At 38.7% G+C, this 25,201-nt stretch overlaps 3 protein-coding genes across 4 annotated transcripts in view; all 3 read right to left on the reverse strand.

Moving 5' to 3' along the window:
- Positions 1–25,201, reverse strand: part of LOC104452362 (MLO-like protein 1) — a 31,748-nt gene that overhangs the window by 4,436 nt on the left and 2,111 nt on the right. Inside the window, exons 2-11 of the mRNA XM_039316074.1 lie at positions 5,541–5,604; positions 5,340–5,395; positions 4,618–4,695; positions 4,425–4,513; positions 4,018–4,067; positions 1,959–1,999; positions 1,600–1,833; positions 1,432–1,499; positions 1,268–1,331; positions 900–1,146 (exon numbers count right to left, since the gene is read on the reverse strand). Coding sequence (XP_039172008.1) covers positions 900–1,146; positions 1,268–1,331; positions 1,432–1,499; positions 1,600–1,833; positions 1,959–1,999; positions 4,018–4,067; positions 4,425–4,513; positions 4,618–4,695; positions 5,340–5,395; positions 5,541–5,604 — 991 coding nt within the window. The remainder of the gene's footprint in view (positions 1–899; positions 1,147–1,267; positions 1,332–1,431; positions 1,500–1,599; positions 1,834–1,958; positions 2,000–4,017; positions 4,068–4,424; positions 4,514–4,617; positions 4,696–5,339; positions 5,396–5,540; positions 5,605–25,201) is intronic.
- On the reverse strand, positions 6,938–8,370 carry LOC104430762 (MLO-like protein 15). 2 transcript variants are annotated; one of them, XR_005550237.1, is made up of 3 exons: positions 7,506–8,370; positions 7,124–7,350; positions 6,938–7,026 (listed from the first exon to the last, which is right to left on the reverse strand). XR_005550237.1 is itself a non-coding variant. In XM_039310596.1 (3 exons), the coding sequence occupies exons 1-3, from the start codon at positions 7,783–7,785 to the stop codon at positions 7,001–7,003; spliced, it is 534 nt and encodes a 177-aa protein (XP_039166530.1). In that variant the 5' UTR covers positions 7,786–8,370; the 3' UTR covers positions 6,941–7,000. The 2 variants fall into 2 exon arrangements, 1 of the variants encoding a protein (XP_039166530.1); XM_039310596.1 differs by having other exon boundaries at positions 6,941–7,350; positions 7,506–7,563; positions 7,660–8,370.
- Positions 13,724–14,278, reverse strand: LOC108958234. Its single transcript, XM_018870315.2, has 2 exons — positions 14,220–14,278; positions 13,724–14,121 (listed from the first exon to the last, which is right to left on the reverse strand). The coding sequence occupies exons 1-2, from the start codon at positions 14,259–14,261 to the stop codon at positions 13,819–13,821; spliced, it is 345 nt and encodes a 114-aa protein (XP_018725860.2). The 5' UTR covers positions 14,262–14,278; the 3' UTR covers positions 13,724–13,818.

The raw sequence follows: 25,201 nt of genomic DNA on the forward strand, positions 1-25,201 counted from the left end.
CTATGATTGTTTCTTTGTCATTATGCTGATGGTTAAATGAGCATGAACGAAGGTATTAACACTTTTGATTGGCCAATTACAGACACCGGATCATCGTTTAGTCTCTTAAATGGTCCGTGGTGTCAATCTATCCATACATATATATTTCAATTGAAAAGATAAATAGGTTGGTTTTAATTGTGAAATTGATAGAGCAATCCAATTAATTAAAAAAAAAATAAGTGTTTTTTCCCTCCAATGTCAAGCTTTCTGTACTCTCAGAACATACTTGACTTATCATTCGATATGAGAGTTCCTTGTTGACTTGTGATTTTGTAGAAGATGAAACGATTTGAAAAGATAAACATACACTCATGGATAAATCAATTCATGAACTCATTATCTGGATTGTTGGTGCAGGCTTGGTTGTGCTTCAATGTCTTCTATTGTGGTTGAAGAAAATAGGAGGATTCAAGAAAACAACGATTCAAAGATAAATTTCTCGGAAGAAGAATGTTCTTCACTGAAAGCCATAATACACTATGTTATTCTACTAAGAAGATAATTAGATTTCCTATTCTATATTCTGAAAGAAGATAATTAGATTTCCTATTCTATATTCCGAATATCTAATCTGACAGATTGACCGAAATCAAATCATATCTACCACTCTAATTTAATATTTCAATAGTAGAATCAAATCATACTCTAATCTAATCTTCCCATAGTTTACCAATAATATTATCAATCTTATCAATAGTCACTTCACTGGCTTCCGTTATCTCAACTCCGGAACTTCCCAAAGACCAAACGATTCAATCCCAAACTCTTTCTGGCAGAACCTTCTGAGTTTTTAGAGAAAAACCAGGCTTAATTTTTGCGAAATTTTGAAACAATTTGTTTCATCAAAGCGATGAAACCTTGGGACACTTTCTTCTGCGAGTCCGAGACCTTACTCTTGACAGATCCTTCCCTCGAATCTGTCGAGGCCAGTTCAATATCTGGGGACTTCTCCGGTGAGTTCGGCTCCTTTCTATTATCAATCAACTCCGAAATCCAGGTCACGATCTCTTTTTCTTCCTCTTCATCCGATGCGTACTTCTCCAAATGCCTCCTAATCTTACGTATTTTCTTCTGCTTGTCCGATTGCTTCTTCTCCAAATGCATCTTAATTTCATCGAGACAAATATGAAGAATAGGGCATCTTCAATTCCGTGATTTGAACTCAAAGAGAGCAAAGGGAAACTGCCAAATCTTGAGTGCATAATAGGTAGTAAGTTCAACTAACCTGTGATTGTATAATCGCGTGCAGTGGTAATATTCTGGAGCTGCACACAATCTGGACGATCACTCTGAGAGCGCAATAAATACCACAGAAGCCAAATTGATGGTTAGGCCTCAACGCACGGACTATAAAGCAATGATATAATAGACATGAGCAATAGGCCATACCCCATTACTATTCGGGGGACAACAAAACCAACCTTTCCCACAATGCAGGAGTGAAAACCATACTGGAACTGCATAGAGATGCAATAGCGTGTTGGCATTTTCCCGATATGCAAGAGACATTGCTTAACATTATAAATGATGATGACGATATGAGTTATTTGCGCTCACCATTATAAAGAAGAAGAAAGCAAGCTCCAAAGAGTTCACAAACAGCACGATGTGAAGCAGCCTGCCGACCATTTTTAGCCCAGCGAACCAGAAATCGTCTTCTGAAAATTTAAAAACCAAGTCCTTTGCACTATTTTCGCTAGACTTGTCTTCGTCGTGTTTATGCTTTTTGGCAACTTCTTTTGCGAGTTTCATTATCATTCTCTCCAATTTGATGCTGATAATGACCATAAGCTGCGCAGAATTAGCGAGCACGCCTAATTAGATACAAAAAAAGGCTCATCTGTTTTTTCCCCATCAAGATTCACTTGGAATTGCAAGACATAATGACTCAAAGGAGAGTTTTTATCACTACTTACAGTAAATGGAATGAAAGATACCCAAAAATGCGCATTCCATCCTGCAAGAAATGCATAAAGAAATGGATTGCCACAATGAAGTCTTTCTTGTCAAAGGCAAATAAAGAAAGAGATATACAATTGAGCTTAATCAGGATTAATAGGGATTTTATTCGGTAAGTTGAACTTTGATTGCGGAAAAACGTCACTGCTTTTCTGCTGACACTCAGACGAAACCAGTTTGATATGCATATTTCTGGTTTCCAGTAGGAAGACTCGCTGTCGATTGTGTTCATATCATTTATATACACCAATATTAAGATCCAAAGCAATATTTTCAATTTCACTAATAATGATTTGCTCATCCTTAATGGCAATTTTCCTTGCATTAGATAAACACTGTTTCACGCAGTTCACTTTTCGTGCACCTAATCCTAATAAACCCTAGTTGTTTTACCAAACATTTGCTCTATAATAGTTGCTCTTATGAAATGATGTCGAAGCTAATGAATCTTGCAATCTGTGTTTAATGAGAGAGGAAGAAACTAGCAAAGAAATCAACAAGAAACACTATAATATCTAACCCATGGGGAGAGGTAATTACAAAGAAATGCACTATGAATCTGAAAAGCATGGAGTTTAAAATTGCTAAACTAATCAAGTGTTTCCTAACTCTAGTTACATCTAAAGTAAAACCTATAAGTAGACCCATCAAACGGGTGGATCGGGTCGGGTCGGGTTTGGGTCAGTTTATAAATGGTCCAACCCAAATTGGCCCATTTAACATGTTTATGGCCCATTTATTGTAATGCAACATTTTTTACCGATATCCAACCCAACCTATACTCGACCCATACTTGACCCATATAACTAAACTTAAGAAAGCTTATTTCTTTATATATATTTTAAAAAAATAGTATTGCTAAAATAGTTTTATACAACACAAATTTAATGGACAATTTTTATAATTTTAAAAATAATTATTTAAAAAAATCAAATTTTAAATTATTTAAAAAAATTAAAATTAAAATTAAAATTATTTTTTAAGAATATAATTTTTCCTTTTCTTTTCTTTTTCTCTTTTATTTATTTTATTATTATTATTTTTTTGTTCTTCTTCTTCTTTGGCTAGCCGCTAGCCACGACATAGTCAGCGCTCGGCCACAAGCGAGCCTAAAGCTTGCCAAAGATCGGACAAGCTCAAGCTCGTTGGATCGGCGAGCCTTGAGCTCTCCCCTCGCCGGATCTAGCGTGGCTCAAGCCTCACTTGACACCGGCGAGTTCGAGTCTCGCCAAATTGACGAGGTTCAAGCCTCACCAAACGTCGGCAAGGCCTTCGCCTCGATAGATCCAACAAGCTCGAGGCTTGCCTGGCCGTGCCAACCATCACCATGTCGGCCACTGGAAGGAGGAAGAAGAAAGAAAAAAATTTAAAAAAAATTCTAAATTCAGTTTTTATAATATATATATATATATATATATATATATATATTTTTAAGTCAAAGAGGGAAAAGAGAGATTGTAAGGTTTTGGTTGAAAATGGGTTCTAAATCCAACCCACTTAAGACCCGCTTAAGACCCACCTAAAACTCACATATCTTAAGTCTTTAATTGCTAAATTTATGTAACTACTTTTTGTCAAAAAATAATTGACCCATATATGACCAATTTATGATTTAAATGGGTTATATATGGGTCTAAGACTCATTTTGCCACCTCTACCCATAAGTGTGATCTCATAATTACTCATTGAGAACTCATTAGAAAACTTATAGAGAGAAAAACCCTAACACTCAACTTGTTTGTTAAAGTGGGTTATAAGAATTTCGTTTTTATATGTTCTTACATGACTTGTTCACTCAAACTAGAAAACTAATTCTAAGTACGAATTCAACTCCAATGTGGAAAGTAATTTCAGTAATTTCTCGCTTGTTTGAATATCATACCACAAGTCCAATTTGGATGGGTAAGTACTATTTGGATAATTTTTCCTTCATGGACACAAACGTGAAACATAATTTAAGAGTAACAAATTTAGAAATAGATATAAAGAATAATAAGTATGCATATATGTGCTTACCGGCTACATTCACGAGTAAATAAATCACAGCGCATAACCACAAGTACCATCTGCGATAATGGTAAAAGTGCAAATCAGTATGTCTGAAGAAGTGCTAAATATTCTCTCCTATTTTAAGTATTATTTCCATGGAAAAGTCATATTGTATAGTTTTTTCATGAATTTAATACTGTCAGAGAACGATTGATTGATCTGATAACATTTTCAGCCAAAAATAGGGCAAATTAATTAACTTATGCAATAGGACCTTTAGATGAGGATGAGTAATTTGACATGTTCGAGTGAAATAGTTATTTCTTGTAAAGGAAAAAGGAAAATCTTCCTTTCTCTTAGCTCATCCTTTTCTTTTCCATTTATTGCTCATCAAGCCTACTTAAATAGCTTCGTATGAGGGGGTATCGTTTTACCTGATTCCCATCATTTTCTCAAAATCCTTTTGCAAAGTCCTCATTATGTACTTCTGAAAATCTTTCCCTGGTTCCTTGGGATTTCGTGCCTGTGGACACGACAGAATTGACAAGTAAATTAACCATTTCAAGGCAAACTATATTACAACGAAGACCAAAACTAAATTTCAGCTGAAGGATGTCCTCTACGTACCGCGATGAAGTTCTGACGAAGAGCGATGTACTCATGCTCGGTCAAAGAAGTAAACGTCTTCTGCAGGATCGACACGAGCTGAAGAGGAAAATGCAAGACAACGTCGGGCCTCTCGTCAAACATCTCTTCCTTCCAGGTAAATCATAAATATCGCATTCCACAACAATTGCAGAAAATTTATTGCTCATTCCACATTTCTAAACACCCTTCACAGGAATAATTGCAACCCACATGATATTATTAATTAATAATTTAATAATTATTAAAATGCTAAAAACTTATTAGTCATGAGAAGGTACAACTCTTATGAAAAGGTACAACTCTTATGAAAAGATGTTACTTTTATGAAGATAGAATGTACTTTGATGAAGTACACTTATTGATAGCCTATATTAAAAGTATGGTCCTCTCTCCACCCTACACAACGAGAGGTTGTATTCTATCCGTAATAAATTAAAGAAGAGAAATTGAATTTCTTCATTTATCTTATTTTTGCAATAATCATTTTTTTTAAAGTTATCATTATGGTTAAAGGTACTTCATCAAAGTATGTTTAAATATATCTAACGTTGAAGTGTAGAATGATCCAATGAAATTATAATGCGGAACATTTTGAAAATTGTATGATAGTTAAGGTCGCAAAGATATGCTCGATTTCGCAAGAGCCTCCAAACTCTCCCGTTTTGCGGTGGCGGGGAGCTTCAAGAGATTCAATGACTTACCATATATCTGAACGAGCCAAGTGGGTTTTTATAACGTTCCAGAATTTTTGTGAGTACTGCGGATAAAAACATAATAGAAACACCTCAATCAAATTAAGAACTTCCTTTGGAGACTGTACAAGAATTTTGAGGAGTGAGATCACTCATCTTCTCCTCCCTTTAACCATATTTGCTGGAGGAGGATGAATTCAACAATGTTACCATTTTGGATGTCATCTTTTTTGCTCCATTCGTCGTATATCTCCAGCATGCTCCATTGAATTATCTAACAGCATGGAAGGACGAAAATAACTAACGTTAAAAAATTGATGCAAGAGAAACCTCTAATTTTTTTAGTGATTTTTCTAATCTGGACAAATTTTACTTTCCAATTATAACCTTTTGTAAATATTGGAAAACTCGCAAAAATAAATACTCAAACACTCGAAGCCTTTTGAAATATCAACCAATGTACAATTGGAATCACATACAAATTCCTTCGTGTTCTTTCGGAACTTAAATCCGATATATGTTTCTACAATATTGGAGGGAAAGTCGCAAGCATAAATAATAGAAAGTAACAGAAAGATGGAGTTGAAGTGACAAGGATGTCGTAGCGCACCATAGATAGTACTTTAGGGCGCGTTTGGTAACGTTTCGTTTAAAAATTGTTTCGGGAACGAAATAGAAAAAGTATTTCTGTTCCGGGAACAATTTTTGAACAAAAATACGCGTTTGGTAAACTTGTTCCGGGAATAAAAATAAACAGAAACATGTTTGGTAAATTTGGATAATTTTTTTATTTCTTTTATTTTTTTCTATTTTTTTCTATTTTTTCCTTTTTTTTCTTTTTTCTTTTTCATTTTTTCTTTTTTCTTCTTTTGGCCGGTCGCCGGCCAAGGCCTTGGCCGGCGACCGGCCGGCGAGGGCCGAGCTCGCCAGCGGCGGGCGAGGCACGGCCTCGCCGGGCCACCGCGGGCGAGGCCGAGGCTCGCCGCCGCCGGGCGAGCTCGGCCTCGCCGGCCGGGCGAGCTCGAGGCCGGATCGGGCGAGATCGAGCTCGCCTGGCCGGCGCGAGGTCGGCCTCGCCTTGATCCGGCGAGGCCGAGCTCGCCGGCGGCGGGCGAGGCGCGGCCTCGCCGGCCACCGCGGGCGAGGCCGAGGCTCGCCGGCCGCCGGGCGAGCTCGGCCTCGCCGGATCTCGGGCGAGATCGAGCTCGCCGGCCGGCGGCGCGAGGTCGGCTCGCCGGGGACGGCGAGCGTCGGCCTCGCCGTCGTCGGCCTCGCCGGGGCCGGCGAGCCTCGCCGTGGCGGGCGAGGCCGCCGGCCCTCGTCGGGGTCGGCCGCCGGCCATGGCCAAGGCCGGCGACCGGCCAAAAGAAAGAAGAACAAAAAATAAGAGAAAAAGAAAAAGAAAAAAAGTGTTTCGATTTGTGTTCTTAAACAAGAAACAAGTTTTTTTGTTTCTTTTTCTGTTTCTTTTGTGTTCTGGGAACAAAAGAACAAAAAGGAACAAACGCACACAAACGCGTTTTGTTCCTTTTGTTCCCAGTGAACAAAAGAACAGAAATTTCTGTTCCTGGGAACAGAAACATTTCCAACCATGCAGGCCCTTAAGCACACAGAGGATCACGTGAAAGGTAGCTAGCACAAAGATGAAAACGTCCAGCTGGTGGACTGCTTCAACAGGCAGCAATGCCACCTTCCCCTGAAAAGAAAAGAAAAGAAAACAGTCGCACCAAATATTCACTTCGTACCAATTCGCTGTAGTCAAGCAGCAGCAGCAACAGGTCTGGTAAAGTTACTTTTTGGCTACAGTAATCTGCGGTATGAGAAGCCATGGCGAGGAGATGGCGTCCTTGTGTTGCACTGGAAGCGGAGGAACTAGTAATGAAATTGGCGACGGCAGAAGAAGAGTCGGGCTTCTTGCAAGGCAGCAAGACGTTGTTGAGTCGCTTTGATATGCAAATCTTCGCTATTCTAGGTTGGAACACCGTCAGGAGAAGCGATATGACACCAAATAGCATCAATTCTTCCATTTTCATCGTAACCCAAACAGGCAAAAAAATAAAACAGAAGAAGAAGAAGAAGAAGAAAAAGAGAGAATTTATGTGCATGCGCATTAGTATTGTGAAATAGTCACAAAAAAGAAAAAAAAAAAAAGCACCAAAGAGAGAGATCCCTCACCATCTTTGATCTTCCTTGAGCCGCCGACAAGCGGCCACCATTTGCTTTCCTCCAAATACTGCATGGGAACTCGAGTTAAAGAATTGCCGGCATCGTAATTGACATGCTTAGGAGAGGTCCGTACTCTCGGACCTTAGGAAGCAAGAGTAGTCACCTGGCCGGCGCAGCGAATGAATCTATCAACAACGATAGAAATGAACAATATGCTGAAGCAAACTAGAGCCACCACCCACGTCGGCGTGTACTCTAAAGAATTCTCGTCTACTCCCGCAACCGCCATTCTCTCTCTCTCTCTCTCTCTCTCTCTCTATTATGCCTCTCCTTTGAATTCTCATATGGTATGTTTTCGTGCACTCGTATATATAGAATGATGCACCGACGGAAATGTTCACACACGCGGCAACGATTTCTTTTTTGTTTTATTAGACTAGACACAAGCTGCTCAAGTCGAGCAATCTCGAGTTTCCAAAAGATGGGCCAGAACAAAAATTCACGCAGCACTTGAGGAATGAGCATTATGATGTTTAGGACTATATTAGAATTTGCAGCGGCAATTGAAGAATATCGAGTTTCCACGTCTATAATTTCCGATTGCAATCAGTCGAAAGGATGACATCAAAAATTCCTGCAAAAGCATAAAACTACATTGGCAGAATTAAAGTATTCAGGACCTAATTGGCATCCAAGACTATTTGGGTAATCATCCTATATATGTTCATATTGAAATGATCCCTTGCTTGTTTATCAAAAAGTTTTATTCCAAAAGCCAAGAAAGCAAAAGAATTGTGAACCAATTATTCTACTAACGAAGACAACTAAGGTATCTTATGCATTGAAAGATAGAAGAAAAGTATCTCATGCATGGATGATGTTTATTGCTTTGTGTCGGGTTAATGTTTTATCATCAAATTGATACTATCTTAAGTCTGTTTGCACATCCATCTATGAAACTTTAGTATGCTGAAATGTTTGGTGATACCATAGTTTTCAAGGCACTATGTTATTGATGAATATGATATTATCTAGCAAGTCAAATTAGCGTGCTCGTATAGGATAAGTAGGTTATCCTCCATATCTAGAAAAGTCATTTTTCAGAAAACTTAAATTGAGAACCCCAATTTAGCCAAATTTGTAATTATGTATGGGTTACATCCATACGAAGGAGGTAATCACGCTAGTTGCATCTCCTCAGCCTATCAAGCATTAAAAAAATTGACTAATTAATGGTTCAAATTTATAATTATATATGGGTTACTCTCTTTATATATCCAATGACTTCACGTCAATCCAAGATAGATCAACCTTGTCAAAGAATTCAATAGTTCTGCAAAATGCCAAATAAATATTTAAGTTGAGAATTAACAAAATCATTCAATACTTGACAAATTTGCTTAATAGTTACTTTTGTAAAGATACAACGGAATCATATCCAAACCCGAGTGTTTCTCACTTGGAATAATCTAAGGACTGTTCTCGCCATTTTATAAAAGGACCCTTATATGATGCTATATAATTAATACACACTAATAGGGTAGTTTGCACGCATTCATAATAGTATATTGATCCGAAAAATAAAAAAATCCATGTTATCTAAAAAAAAAAAATTATATGTTTGCTAAAGAGTGGGCCGGAATTGTTTAATCAGATTTGTCATAATTTATTATATAAGGATTAATTCCTCGCTTGCAAAACCATATAAAAAGAATTATTCGAATCATAGAACACAAGGCTTAATTTGACCAATATTAAATTTAAGACCAAATTGAACATTGATTAAGAGGTACAGAACTATATGTTGGTATTGTCTCTTCTTTTTATTAATAATAGAAATTTAAAACTAGTTTTTTAAACCAAGCTGTGAACAATGTGATACATCTTTATTGAATATTTAAACATTACTCACTTATTCAAGTAGCTAATCAAAGTTTGTTGCGTCATTTCTCCTATAAATCAGTGTGTCATTTTGTTGTTCAATTTTGTAAAGCGGGCATTACATTGATATTAGATTGAGTCCTTTTCTTCTGTGTGTCGCAACCTACCCCTTGGGGAAGATAATAGGTTAAGGGGTATTGCTTGCCTATGACCCATGATCAGACATGAACTCTTCTAAGCCTATATTTATAAGAATTTTATAATAAAGAGTCGCCATTAACTTATTGGGGTTGGCTAGAAACCAAAACTTTATACGCAACTAGAGAATTTATGATCGGGGACTTGATTACACTAATTAACTATTTAGTGCCCTTTTGGTATCTAATTTTATTCATTTTAGAAAGAAATTTTGTCAAGCGGTTTGAATTAATTTTAGACCAATCCACTAACATGCGATGTGATCATATGAGTACGCAATAATTATAATAACAGTTAGTAGCCATGAAAAACGTTTAAATAAATTGCGTGGGAAAGCAAATATTTAACATTAAGGAAAAGATAAATACTAATATTAACTAGACTAAAGGGATCAAAACAACAAAAGCATGCAAATAAGAGCAATTGTCTTTGAAGACAATTGAAACCCTAAAGTGGAGCCCTAAAGGCTTACTCAATATTTTTAGCACACTTTAAATTTAAGAAAATTCCATTTTTCAAGAAAATAGCTCAGAAAATTTGTTTTTAAAAATTTTCAAATGAAATTTTGAATTTTCTGACATTTTTTTAATTTTTTAATTTTTCTAATTTTTATTTGTTATTTTTTGAAAAAAATAGAATTTTCAATATTTTCTAAAATTTTTTGAATTTTTTATTTTCTCTGAAAGTTCTTGAATTTTCGGAAATTTTTTTGAATTTTATTATTTTTCTAAAATTTTGTAATTATTTTGAAAATTTTTAAATATATATTTAATATTTAATATTATATTCGGGAAAAGGGGGTCCCGACTGAAAAAAGAATAATTTTAATTTTATTAAATTTTTTTAATGATTTTCGTTATTTTTTTTATTCTCCACCATTTTGTCTTCTTCCCTATTTTGTCTTTTCCACTGTACCTTTTCTCCGCACTCCTCCTTCCCGAAGCAAATTTTCGCTGTCTTTTTCCATATTTTGTTTTACTTTTTACTTTTTCTGTACTTTTCTTTTTCTTTTGTTTTTTCTTATATTTTTTATTTGTCTCTTCCCCTGTGGTCTTCTTCTCTCCGACGCCTCCTTGCACGTCTTCCCCCCAAAACTTCATCCAGACAGCAACACCGGCATAGCAACCAGCGACCCTTCCACCGCCGAACCACCACTGTCTATCGGTTATCTACCCCGACCGGCGATGACCACCGTCGGCCATGAACTCCGGCGGCCAACCAATTTCGGCCACAAAAATTCCCCCGGCTCAAGAATACACGATTGCTCCACGAAAATCGCATGAAATTGCAATGGAAAAATAAAAAGACGGGCACGGTCCGACGTATATAAGAGCAAGCACGAATCAAACCAAGTTTCAAACCAGGTTGCTTCTCGGTTCTCTCTGGGACATTTCGTCAAACACATGAGGTGCGTTAATTTATCACTACTTACAGTCAACGGAATGAAAGATATCCAAAAGTACGCATGCCATCCTGCAAAAGTATAAAAAAAACTTGTCAAGACATAAATTGAAATATGATATGAGAGCTTCATGAAGGAATTTTTGCTCACCAAGATCTGCTACTGGAAAATCTTTGGTTAATGAACATTTGGAACAATATGTGTTGACCTTTCATCATCCTTCTTATGATGAATTATTTTCAGATGTCACTTTTTATTTAGAGATGTCACTTTTCAGATGTTCTGGGGAGAGGAAGAAAGCGGTGAGCGACTGAACCCCGATGACCACCATGCCTTCGCCGAAGTCGATAGACTGCGGACGTTCCCCCCTCTTTCCTCTCGCCGAGCCTTGGTAGGTTCCGATCTCGAGTCTTCGCCGGCTTTAGATTTGTCCGAGTTTGGGGATTGGTTTCCCGAGGATCCCGGCTCGGAGACGAGCGAGGCGGACGAACGTTGCCCGATCTATCGAGCTCGTCCAACGTCCGACGCTGCAAGCCGGGTAGGGACCCCCTAGCTGACCTTTCATTTTTTTGCGCCCTGTCCGGTCTCGCCTGATTGGGTTGCCGTTGCCCGGTTCGAGCGAATCTCCCGACCCTGTTCGTGTGTATAGGCTGCAATTTTTAGATGTTACTCGTCCACTGCCACGAATTCCGGCGTGAGCTCGGATCGGTCGGGCCGATCCCTTCCTCCTTTTGCCTTTGCGTCTTAGGTGCTCGACAGAATGCCCGAGCGTGTTGCGTTTTCTTTCTCTCGGGAATAGTCCGTTCTGGGTGTTGGTTGGCCTCTCGACCGGCAACGTTGGGGTTGACGAGAGCTGTCGCTGCCGTGGCTGACCCCAGGAGAGATAGTTTATTCCCCTCCTCGCGTCCGGGGAGCAGAGACCGCGGCCGCCGTGAGGGCGGCAAGGAAACGTCGAGGGCAGGAGCGGTGGTGATGGGAAACCTCCGTCTGAGTTGGCCGAACCGACGCCGACAAGGGAACACGGCTAAGTCGAGGCGACAAGCGGCGCCGCCGTCTCGGCCGACCAAATCGTGAAAAAACAGAGGCCGGCGAGAGGTCGAGAGGGAGTCGAGGAAGGAGAGGCGCTCGGGTTGCATAAGGAAAAAGAAAAGTAGAATAATAAATAAATAAATAAAAGGATAAAAAGATTTTTTAAAAAAAAAAGTTGCTCTATTCTCTAGTCTGACGGCGCGCAGGATGGGAAAGAAGAGAGAAGTGAGCAAAAAGACAAAAAGAGAGAAAAGACAAAAGAGAGAGAGAGAGAGAGAGAGGGATAGAATAGTTTAAAATGGGGGAAGTCGCGCGGCCTGGCAAAGCCAACCTGGGTCGGTTCTGACCCGGTTGTTTATATATAATAATATATATTTTTAATTTAAAAAACATTTTAATAATAAAAATTCAAAAAATATTTTTCATTCCAAAAAATATAAGAAAAACATAGAAATAGTCTTTGAATTTTTTAAAATGTGTGAAAATACCCAACAGAAAATCCAAAAAAAAAAAAAAAAATCTTTTAAGTTCTTGGGAGCAAATATTGACTTATTCTAATCACGTCTTTATGATGCATGGATTTTTAATTTCTTAATCTAGTTAGGAATTTCCCTAAAATTTGTGATTGGTATAAAATGCTGTATAAATATTTTACTTGATGTTTAAACAAAAATTAGGTGTCGAAATAGCATCAGTGATTAACTATTGCAATCAAGTCCTCGATTCTAGTTTTTCTGATTGTGCAGAAATGAGTATTTCTCTCGATATTTCACTTAGGTTTCTAATCGATCCACCACAAAATGATTAGTAGCAGCTCCTATTTGAAATTGACTTTTATGTTAAAATTTTTAACTATAAGTCATAAATTGGTGGACTTGGGAGAGCCCAGACTAAGCCCAATACTTAGTCGAGCCATTAGCCTCCGTACATGCTCGTGCATATGTGGGCATCGAAAAGGGAGGTCACAATAGCGTGAATGTATATTATTAAAAAAAAATCAGACGTACAAAATCATTATAGGTCCTGCTAAGGCTCCATTGTCTCTTGACAGGCTATATGTGTTTTGATTTTGGCTTTGGGAATGCGTCTATGTCTCTTATTTAAGCATGTTGGTGTTTGATGGCTGCTTCCAGTCTGGAACATTTCTCACAATGTTTTAGTTTAACTGCAGAAGTGGAGAAAGATCATGTAAGATCTAATGAATCTTCAGCAATCCAGTCATTGGTCTTATTTATCTTTTTAGGCGATAATCCTGAAACATTGCCTCCTAAATATGATTGTTTCTGTGTCATCATGGTCTAATTTACCTTTTTAATGGGCATGAACGAAGGTATTTACAGTGTTGGATTGACCAATTTGAGACGCTGGATCATCGTTTAGTCTCATAACAGGTCCTTTTGCCTGTCTCTTTCATTCTAGAAAGTGACATCTATACATGTCCTATTGAGTAGAAAATGCAATATTGCCAAGAAAGACAGGTGGGTCTTCCTGTTGAAATTGATCGAGCGTGGCGACTACTGGAACAAATCTGAAGTGTTTTTCCCATCCAACTTCAGCTGTCCATACACTGGGAAAATACCTGACCTTTCTTACTGTGTAGCTTCAGTTCTTTTGCCTACTGTAACTAGAGAATTATATGGAGTGAGAGTTCCTTATTTACTCGCATTTGCCTAAGATAGCTATGCAACCTGTGATAGTTACATTTCGTCCAGATAATAGTAGTTGCCTAGAGACAGAAGAATTAACTCGCGATTCCATGGATAAATCAACCCATGATCTCATTTATTTAAAACGTCGGTGTAGGCTTGGTTGTCAATTCTGTGCTTCGATATCCCCTGCTCCACTCCGTCCAGCCAGTTCAGTATTTGTGGACTCCTCCGGTGAGTTTGGCTGCTCTCTTCGGTTCTTTCTATGATCGATCAACTCTGAAATCCAGGTCGGGATCTGCATCTCTTCCTCTTCGTCCATCTGCTTCTCCTTCAACTGCGTCTTAATTTCATCGAGTTCATCGAGACGCTTTTTTACATGTTCGTTAGACAGGTACTCCTCCAAATAAATCTTAATCTCACGTATTTTGTTGTGTTTGTCCAATTGCTGCTGCTGCTCCAAACGCATCTGAATTTCATCGAGACAAATAAAAAGAATCTGGCATCTTCAGTTCCATGATTTGAACCCAAATCTTGAGTGCATAATAGGTTGTAAGTTCAACTCACCTGTGATGTCATAATTGCATACAGTGGTAATATTCTGGACATGCACACGATCTGCAAGCACCCTCTGAGAGCGTGACGGATGCAATTGATCGTCAGGCCCAAAAGTCATTGATCATGTACAGCACTCAGATTATAGAACAATGATATAATTTACATCAGCAATAGGTCTTACCCCATTACTATTCTTGAAACAACAAAGCCAACTTTTTCCATGATGCAGGAGTGAAAACCATATTGGATCTGCATCGAGATACCACAGCACAATGTTTGGAATTTCGCCATGTAAATGATAATGTAGTTGATAACTTGAGTTATTCAGGCTCACCAACATAAAGAAGAAGAAAGCAAGCTCCAGAGAGTTCAGAAATAGCATGATGTGAATCAGGATGTCGATGAAACGAAAGCAGCAATAATTGTTTGTAATTTTATAAACCGTCCCCTTTGCACCATTTTCGCTAGATGCATTTTCGTTTTTTCTATGGTTTTCGGCGACCCATTTTATGAGTTGCGATATCATAAACTCCAATCTGAGGCCAACTATGAGCAAAATCTGCGCAGAATTAAGGAGAATGTCTAGTTAGATAAAATAATAGACTCAACTTCTTTCTTTCTTTCTTTCTTTTCAATCGAGATTCATTTGGAATTTACAAGACATAATGACTTTAAAGGCGAGTTTTTATTAGTTCTTACTGTAAATGGGATGAAAGATATCCAAAAGTACGCATTCCATCCTGCAGGAAATGTACCAAGAAATGGATTGGAACAATGATGAATTTCTTGTCAAAGGCAAATAAAAAAAGAGAGATTTCTTGTCTTTCTTGACGCGGGTGAGGTCCACGACCCCGTCAAAACTTGGGTGAGGGCCGCGTCAGCCTCGCCCTAATAGGTCAGGGCCGTCCCTCGCCCAGCTCTCTCCAGCCATTGCATGAGATCAGCCACCGGCAAAAAGGAAAGAAAAACCTACTCAAACTATGAATCCAATTTCACGTATTTAGAAGTTTCTTCTTTGTTCGGGCATCATATATTGGATCATGTTCTTTTCATGGGCCAAAACTCGAGACATAATTTAAGAGTAACAAATTTTGAAATTGTTGCAATGCCAAATAGGTATGCATATACGTGCTTACCGGCTACATTCATGAGCATATAAATCACTGTGAGAAACCACGAGTACCAGCTGTGATATTGGTAAAAATGCAAATCAGTATGCCTGAAGAAGAGCTAAACATCGATGCATATTTATATCTTCTATAACATCCTGTGTCGAGCAGAGTGGGGCGAGTAAAAGCCGCAACTCGTTATGTCATCCTAGCAAACTGAAATTGTTCTTTCTTGTAAACGAGAAGAGGAAAATTAATCTTTTCTGTTTCATCCTAGCAAACTGAAATAACCTAATTAAATAGTTTTGCATAAAGGGGTATCGGTTTACCTGATTTCAATCATTTTCTCAAATTCCTTTTCCAAAATCCAAAGTATGTACTTCTGAAAATCTTTCCCTGCATCTTTCGGATCACGTGCCTGTGGACACAACAGAAATGCGAGATAATTTAACCATTTCAAAGGCAAATTATATCACAACGAGGAGCGAAACTAAAAAAATTGAGCAATAAGAATATGTGCTGGACGTACCGCGATGAAGTTCAGACGAAGAGCGATGTACTCCTCTTTGGTCAAAGAATAAATCGATTTCTCCATATTAGACACGACCTGTAGAGGAAAATGCAAGACAATGTTGGGCCTCCTAACTTAGGTATATGATATATCTAAACATGCTGTGTTCAGAACAGAGATGGATAATAGAAAAAAACAAAAGAGAGAAAATCATGTAAAATAAATAAATGACTAACGTAGAAGTTTGGTAAGAAGATGCATGATATAATTAGGGTCAGCAAAAAGATCTACTCAATTTTGCAAAAAGCCTCTAAACTCTCGTTTTGTAATCGTGGGGAGTTTCAAGAGACCGATGAAATTACACTGAGGAACGTTTTGAAGATTGCACGATATAATTAGGGTCAGTAAAGATCTACTCAATTTTGCAAAAAGCCTCTAAACTCTCGTTTTGTAATCGTGGGGAGTTTCAAGAGACTCAATGACTTACCATATAACTGAAGAATCGGGATGGCTTTTTCTTACGTTCCAGAATCTTTGCAAGTTCTGCAGATAATACACAGAATATAAATACCTCAATCAAATTAGAAAATTCTTTTGGAGACTGTAGGAGAATTTCGAGCAGAGTCTCCTCCCTTTTATCACACTGCTTGAGGAGGATGAATTCGAGGAAATTACCTTCTCGCTGTTTCTGTTTATCAGCACTTCCGATCTCTTTATCATATGTCTCCAAACGCCCCCACTGGATTCTCTAACATCATGCGGACGAAAATAACCTTACGAAATTGATTCAAGAGATATCTCTGATTTTTTACTGATTTTTCTAATTCGGACGAGTTTTACTTTTCCCTCGTGACTATTTGTAAAAAAAATTAGAAAATTCGCTAACAGAAACTCTCGAGGCAGTTGAAAATGTTCAAAATATCAAACAATGTACACGTGCAATCACATATAAAAATGTTCATGTTTTCAAAACTTCGGTACGGTACGGTACTTTTTTTTTTTAGCCGCCCGGGGGGGGGCGATATTGGAGGGAAGGTCAGTAACTGAAGTAACAGAAAGTAACATAAAGATATAGTTGAAGTGACAAGGATGTCGTAGCACACCATAAATAGTACTCTAAGCACACAGATGACCACGTGAAAGGTGGCTAGCACAAAGATGAAAATGTCCAGCTGATGGACTGCTTCAACAGGCAACAATGCCACCTTCCCCTGTAAAAAGAAAAAGGAAAGGAAACAGTTGTACTAAATATTCGTTTCGTACCAATTCGCTGTAGTCTTCAGATCTCTCTTAACACTGGATATGTGCAAAGACTTGCATAGACAAATGGTGTAATGAATGATGTGGTCGACTCTTAATCAGTTACAAAACACTATTGAACTAATTTAATTCCCGTTTGCAGTTTCATATAATTTTGTATATCAATCTCTTAAACTTACCTTTGTATTTTTAAGAGGAGGAGCAGAAGAAGAAGAAGAAGAAGAAGAAGAAGAAGCTCTAGTAAAGTTACTTTTTTACTGCAGTAATCTATAGTATCAGAAGCCACAGCGAGGAGGCGGCGTCCTCGTGTTGCACTAGAGGCGAAGGAACTAGTATTGAAATTGGCGACGGCAGAAGAAGAGTTGGGCTTCTTGCAAGGAAGCAAGATGTTGTCGAGTCGCTCCGGTATGCAAATCTTCCTTATAGTAGTTTGGAACACCGTCAAGAGAAGCGATATGAGACCCAATAGCATTAACTCTGCCATTGTCATCGTAACCCAGAAAACCAAAAAAAATAAAGAAAGAAAGAAAGAAAGAAGAAGAGAGAATTCATGCGAATACACATCAGTATTATGAAATAGTCCAAAAAAGAAAAAGAAAAAGAAAAAACCAAAGAGAGGTCACCATCCTTGATCTTCCGTGAGCCGCCAACGAGCGGCCACCATTTGCTCTTCTTCTTCTTCAAATACTGCATTCGACAAGGAAACTTGAGTTAAAGAATTGGCGGCATCGCAATTGACATGCCCGAGTTACAGTTAGGAGAGGTCCGTACTACTCGGACCTTAGGAAGCACGAGTAATCACCTGGCCGGCACAATGAAAGAGTTCCTCAACAGTGATAGAAATGAACACTATGCCGAAGCACACTACAGCCACCACCCACGTCGGCGTGTACTCCAACGAATTCTCGTCTACTTCCGTAACCGCCATTCTCTCTCTCTCTCTCTCGCTTCCCCGTGTATGCGTGTGTTTATTATGCCTCTCCTTCGAATTCTCATCGCACATATATATAGAATGATCCATCAACGAAAATGTTCACACACATGATGTTCACCCGCACGTGGACGATTTCCTTGTTGTTCAACGAGACAAAACACAAGCGAACCCACGAGGAACATGACTTGCTTTGCCGATGCCTAAAAAAAACTACATTTCTCAAGTAAACATCCGGTGGAGTGGGTTTAGCCTTGCTAAACGCCAATAGTCAATGTTACTTTAGGAATGTGAGGACATAGTTTAAACTTCATAGTGGAAACTAATGCCTATTCCACCAATTACACGAATTGATATTTAACTGTGATTGTCCGAGGAGGAGAGAATAGAGTAAATGGAAAATGAAAACGTGGCCTAATAAATTGAAGCTACTCAAGTTGAGCAATATCAGGTTTCCAAAAGAAGGGCGAGAACAAAAATTCGCCCTACACTTGAGGAATGAGCATTATGATGTTTAGCACTATATTAAAATTTGCGGGGACAATTGAATAATATTCAGTTTCTATGTTTGTAATTTTCGGCAGCAATTGGCCAAAAGGACTATATTGGAATTTCCCGTAAGCATTAAATATTTAGAACTTAATTGACATCCATAAATAAGTTTAGGACTGATTGACTAATAATCCTATATATGTTCATATTGAAATGATCCCTTGCTTGTTTATCAAAAGAAAGTATTTATTCCAAAAGCCAAAAACAAAAAAACAAAAAAACAAAACAAAACAATTGTGAATTGATTATTCTGCTAACAAATACAACTAAGGTATCTCATACATTGAATGGCAAAAGAAAAGTATCTCATGCATGGATGATGCTTATTGTTTTGTGTTGAGTTAATGTTTCACGGTCAAATCAGTAATATCTTAATGTTTTATTTTCAGAATAAAATATTTTCCAAATCATTTATTTTTCACAAAATAAATAGAGCCAGTAGTTTTTTCCCACATAATCTTTGCTCAAAATATTGATAATAGAAAATGTATCCATGTGGTTAATTAGGTTTCAGTGGTCAGGAGTGTGTTGCATTAACTTTAATGTCCGTTTGTTTTGTAGAAAATTCACATTTTGAAAAATATTCTTAAAAATAATTAGTTATATTGCTTGGAAAAATTTGCTAACAAAAATATATTCATTACCAACAATAATTAATACTGACATACTTTCGTGGGCGATAAAAATATTTATCGTTCATTCATTATGAGCAATATAAACAATCGTTTTTAGGAAAATATTTTCTAAAACTTGAATTTTCTACGAAACAGATAGACCTTTAGTTTCTGAACTTTTCCTACGGTGAAATTATAGGTAAATATCAAGCAGTTGACCATTTTTTGATAAGAATTTCAATAAGTCAACTTTTGTAGCTTTTTTTTTCATACAAACAAAAACACCGTAAAGAAAATATCACCCAAATATCTTTATATACTCTCCTCAATCTAAGGAACAGATATTACAAAGATTCACTCTAAGTAGACCAAAATCGTCATAGCCATCGAAAGTGCGGGATCCAGATTTTGGTCTACCTAGATCGAATCCATCTTAATAATTTTCTCACTAGCCTTCAACTCAAGGGTGACTAAAATCACTTGTGTGAAGTTATCTTCGCATTGATAGCATCCGCTAGAATTATTCCCAAAAAAATAATTACTAGCTGTCCATTTTTACGGCCTAAAGAATGACTTGCTATCGACTTCTGGAATCTCTGTGACCGCGTCGTTTTTCAGAAAGCAAGAGCTGATGTCAGCCTTTGTCTCAATGCATGATGCACGCAGGGGACAAGCTTGTTAGCTGGAACGCGAGAACGGTGAGAGAAGGAAAAGCAAAATCTGGAAGGAGGACTTCATCTCTTTATGAACGAATCGGAAGCCATTACTTTTCCTTTCCCTTTCCCTTGTTTGATCCCCGAGTTCGATGCTTATCAATTTATTTTTCTATTAGTATGAGGAATTCAAGCTTTACTTGACTAGTCCTAAATAAATTATTGAAACTGTCTCGTATGAGTATGATGAAACCTCTTTCTGGCATGAACAGTAGGAGTTGTTCATAGTCCCTTATGAATCCGGGGTCTTCCATCTATATTTTAGTAATCGATTTAAGAAGAGAGAGCCAGATAAAGCCAAACAAGATCGGCCAAGCTTGTCAGCTGGATCATGAGGAGGACTTCTTCTCTTTATGAATGAATCGGAAGCCATTGTGTTTCCTTTCCCTTGCGCGAGGGGTCATTATCGCCCTTCCTTCTTTTGAGATTCAAAGCTCTTCTTTAAGGAGAGTTCGATTCATAATTAAGTTTGAGCCCTAATTTTGATGCTTATCAATTTCTATTTCTATTAGTACGAGGAATCCAAGCTTTTGACTCGACTAGTCCTTAATAAACTATTAAAATTCTCTGGTACAAGGATGTTGAAACCTCTTTCCATATCGAATGTTGAGTGGGAAGCAACAAGTCAAGCAAGCATCGAGTGGCAAGCAGCAAGCGGCACATATGATCCAAAGTGAGCGAGGCGAGTGTTGAGTGGTGAGCGAAGTAGTTATTTCTTTCGATTTTGGCAAATTGAAGACTAAGAGGACAAATAAGACAAAAGAAAACGAATACTAAAGAATGATGCCATAAGGAATTGTTTATGCCTTTTTGGACGCCGTGAGAACTCATTACAAAAACATTTTTTTCCTTCATAAATCATGACCATTAACATTGTAAAAAATATTAAAAATCTAAATTATCAAAGAATAATATAAAATTACTTGAACTCCTCACTAAAGAACTATTTAATGTCGTTGATGCTATTTATTTTAAGATTTTCTATATAAATATAGTGAGGGCTAACTTGGATTGGACCGATTCGGAACTTTCACGACTGAAAATCGACCTGTATAGTGCTGGTCCAGGAATTCTATGATCAATGACGGACTCAGTTTTCCTAGGAACCAGACTAGGACCGGTAGGGTTGGGCCAGTCCAGGATCAATCCAAGGTTGACCTTGGACCGATGCTCACTCCTACACCCCATGACTCGTAGAGGTCTTCCTAGCACAAACGCACGCTTCCTTCTCCATTGTGGCAAACAAACGGCCATGAGCCAGCTAGCCTCCGACCCTCGCTCAACTGTACAACCATCCGCCAACCTTGTGCACCAAGCCAACACTGTTGGCCACATCCGACCCCCGCTTTCGTCATCGCCTGCTGCAACACACACGATATGCACAGAAACCGCGTGCTACTCCACGGATGGGAACAAAGGTCCACAAACATGTCAAATGATCAACAAGCGCTCAGAACCAACCAAAATCACAGGAAATCCATACAAGCTTGGTTCGGGCATTTTAGCAAACACATGGAGGGGCGCCGGCTAAAGGGAAGCTTTAGACTTGCTCCGGCATTGAATTCGGACCAAAATCAACAACAACGGACCAGCAAAACTTGACTTCAAGACGGGGACGATTCGTTTACGCCCAATATAAATATGAGAGTCAGCAAGCTTCGGCCATAAGCGAAGGACACAAACGGACGCCTAACTCGAGCATTTCAGCAAACAAACAATATTCGCAAACCAAGGAGTGAAAAACGGGGACCACCGAGGCCGAGCTCTAACATGCTAAGCCCCGAGACCACAGTACGTACACAAATAAAGCAGGAAACTCGCACGAACCGGACAATGGCGTCCCGGTCCGGCGAGCCCAAAACAGAGCATGGCCGTGAAGAAAAAGGGTGGTCGGCCGAGAGTGCCTACCCAGGTCGCGGCGTCCGACGGTGGACGAGCTCAATGGATCAGGCTACGTCCGTTCGCTACGCTCGCCCACGAGCCGGGATCCTCTGGAAGCCGACCCCGAATCGGAAAAAACCAAGACCGCCCGAGCGGGGACCTACCGTGGCTTCAAAGCGGACAAGGAGCGGCGGCGGATCGTCGGTTTTCGTTCGGAAGTGGCAGCCAACGGCCGCCCTCTCAGTTGCGTTCTCTCTCTTTCACAGCGGGATCTCTCTCAGATATCGCTTACTCTCTCGGGCTTCTTGGATGTCTCTCCGAAGAATACCCCTCAGATCTCTCTCTTCGTATGTGTTTTTCCTTGGCTCGCGAACGCCCCATTTATAGGCCAAGGAGGCCGATCGACGGCCGCGGTCCGGCTGCCGGTCCTTGGCGCGCCGACCGGCCTCCCCCTCGGCTGAACCGGTGTCCTATCTCGGCATTGAAGGCGGCCACTGAAGGCGTCCCCCCAGACGTCCCCTCCGTCCGGCTTTCTCGCCAGCTATGATTGTTTCTTTGTCATTATACTGATGGTTTAATGAGCATGAACGAAGGTATTCACAGTTTTGATTGGCCAATTTCAGACACCGGATCTTCGTTTAGCCTCTTAAATGGTCCGTGGTGTCAATCTGTCCATACGTATATATTTCAACTGAAAAGAAAGATAGGTGGGTTTTAATGGAGAAATTGATCGAGCAATCCAATTAATAAAAAAAAAAAATTAAGTGTGTTTTTCCCTCCGATGTCAGCTTTCTGTACTCTCGGAACATACCTGACTTATCATTGACTTGTGATTTTGTAGAAGATGAAATGATTTGAAAAGAGAAACATACTATCATGGATAAATCAATTCATGAACTCATTTATTTGGATTGTGGGTGCAGGCTTGGTTGTGCTTCAATGTCTTCTATTGTAGTCACTTCACCGGCTTCCGTTATCTCAACTCCGGAACTTCCCAAGACCAAACGATTCAATCCCAAACTCTTTCTGGTGGAACCTTCTGAGTTTTTAGAGAAAAATCAGGCTTAATTTTTGCGAAATTTTGAAACAATTTGTTTCATCAAAGCGGTGAAACCTCGAGATACTTTCTTCCGCGAGCCTGAGACCTCACTCCAGACAGATCCTTCACTTGAATCCATCCGGGCCAGTTCAATATTTGAGGACTCCTCCGGTGAGTTTGGCTCATTTCTATTATCAATCATCACCAAAATCGAGTTCATGATCTCCATTTCTTCCTCTTCATCCGATAGGTACTTCTCCAAATGCCTCTTGATCTCATGTATTTTGTTCCGCTTGTCCGATTGCTTCTTCTTCAAATGCATCTTAATTTCATCGAGACAAATATAAAGAATAGACTTCAATTCCATGATTTGAACTCAGAGAGAAAACGAAAACTGCCAAATCTTGAGTGCATAATAGGTAGTACGTTCAACTAACCTGTGATTGTATAACCGCGTGCAGTGGTAATATTCTGGAGCTGCACACAATCTGGACGATCACTCTAAGAACACAATAAATACCACAGAGGCCAAATTGATGGTTAGGCCTCAACGCACGGATTATAGAGCAATGATATAATTGACATGAGCAATAGGCCATACCCCATTACCATTCGGGGGACAACAAAACCAACCTTTCCCACAATGCAGGAGTGAAAACCATACTGGAACTGCATAGAGATGCAATAGCGTGTTAGTTGGCATTTTCCCGATATGCAAGAGACATTGCTTAACATTGTAAATGATGATGATGATATAAGTCATTTGTGCTCACCATTATAAAGAAGAAGAAAGCAAGCTCCAAAGAGTTCACAAACAGCACGATATGAAGCAGGTTGCCGACCAATGTTAGGCCAGCGAACCAGAAATCGTCTTCTGAAAATTTATAAACCAAGTCCTTTTCTCTATTTTCACTAGACTTGTTTATGTCTTGTGTATGCTTTTTGGCAACTTCTTTTGCGAGTTGCATTATCATTCTCTCCAATTTGATGCTGATAATGAACATAAGCTGCGCAGAATTAGCGAGTGCGCCAAATTAGAAACAAAAATAGGCTCATCTTTTTTCTTTTTCTTTTTTTTCCCATCAGGATTCACTTGGAATTGCAAGCCATAATGACTCAAAGGAGAGTTTTTATCACTACTTACAGTAAATGGAATGAAAGATATCCAAAAGTGCGCATTCCATCCTGCAAGAAATGCATAAAGAAATGGATTGCTACAATGAAGTCTTTCTTGTCAAAGGCGAATAAAGAGAGAGATATACAATCGAGCTTAATCAGGATTAATGGGGATTTTATTCTGTAAGTTGAACTTTGATTGCGGAAAAACATCACTGCTTTTCCGCTTACACTCAGACGAAACCAGTTTGACATGCATTATTCTGGTTTCCAGTAGGAAGACCCGCTGTCGACTGTGTTCATATGATTTATAATATAGTAATATTAAGATCCAAAACAAAATTTTCTGTCAATAATAATGATTTGCTCATCCTTAATGGCAATTTTCCTTGTATTAGATAAACATTGTTTCACACAGTTCATTTTTCATGCACCTAATCCTAATAAACCATAGTTGTTTTACCAAACATCTTTTGCTCTATAATAGTTACCATTATGAAATGATGTCAAAGCTAACGAATCTTGCAGTCTGTGTTTAATAAGATAGGAAGAGATTAGCAAAGAAATCAACAAGAGACACTAGAATATCTAACCTATGGGGAGAGTTAATTGCAATAAAATCCACTATGAATCCGAAAAGTATGGTTTTTACAATCACTCAACTAATCAAGTGTTTCTTAAACTCTAGTTACATCTAAAGTAAAACCTCTACGTGTGATCTCACAATTACTCATTGAGAACTCATTAGAAAACTTATAGAGAGAAAAACCCTAACACTCAACTTGTTTGCTAAAGTGGGTAAATAAGAATTTGTTTTTATACGTTCTTACGTGACATGCTCACTCAATTATATGTTCTTACGTGACTTGCTCACTCAAACTAGAAAAGTAACTCATAGTATGAGTTCAACTCCGATGTGGAAAGTATTTCAATAGTTTCTTGCTAGTTTGAATATCATACCACAAGTCCAATTTGGATGTGTAAATACTATGTGGATCATGTTTCCTTCATGAGCTCAAACACGAGACATAATTTAAGAGTACAAATTTAAAAGTATTTATAAAGTAGAATAAGTATGCATATATGTGCTTACCGGCTACATTCACAAGCAAATAAATCACAGCGCATAACCAAAAGTACCATCTGCGATAATGATAAAAGTGTAAGTCAGTATGCCTGAAGAAGTGCTAAATATTCTCTCATAGTTTAAGTATTATTTCTGTGAAAAAGTCATATTGTATAGTTCTTCATGAATTTAGTACTGC

Source organism: Eucalyptus grandis, chromosome 1, assembly GCF_016545825.1.
Source record: "Eucalyptus grandis isolate ANBG69807.140 chromosome 1, ASM1654582v1, whole genome shotgun sequence".
Lineage (NCBI taxonomy): Eukaryota > Viridiplantae > Streptophyta > Magnoliopsida > Myrtales > Myrtaceae > Eucalyptus > Eucalyptus grandis.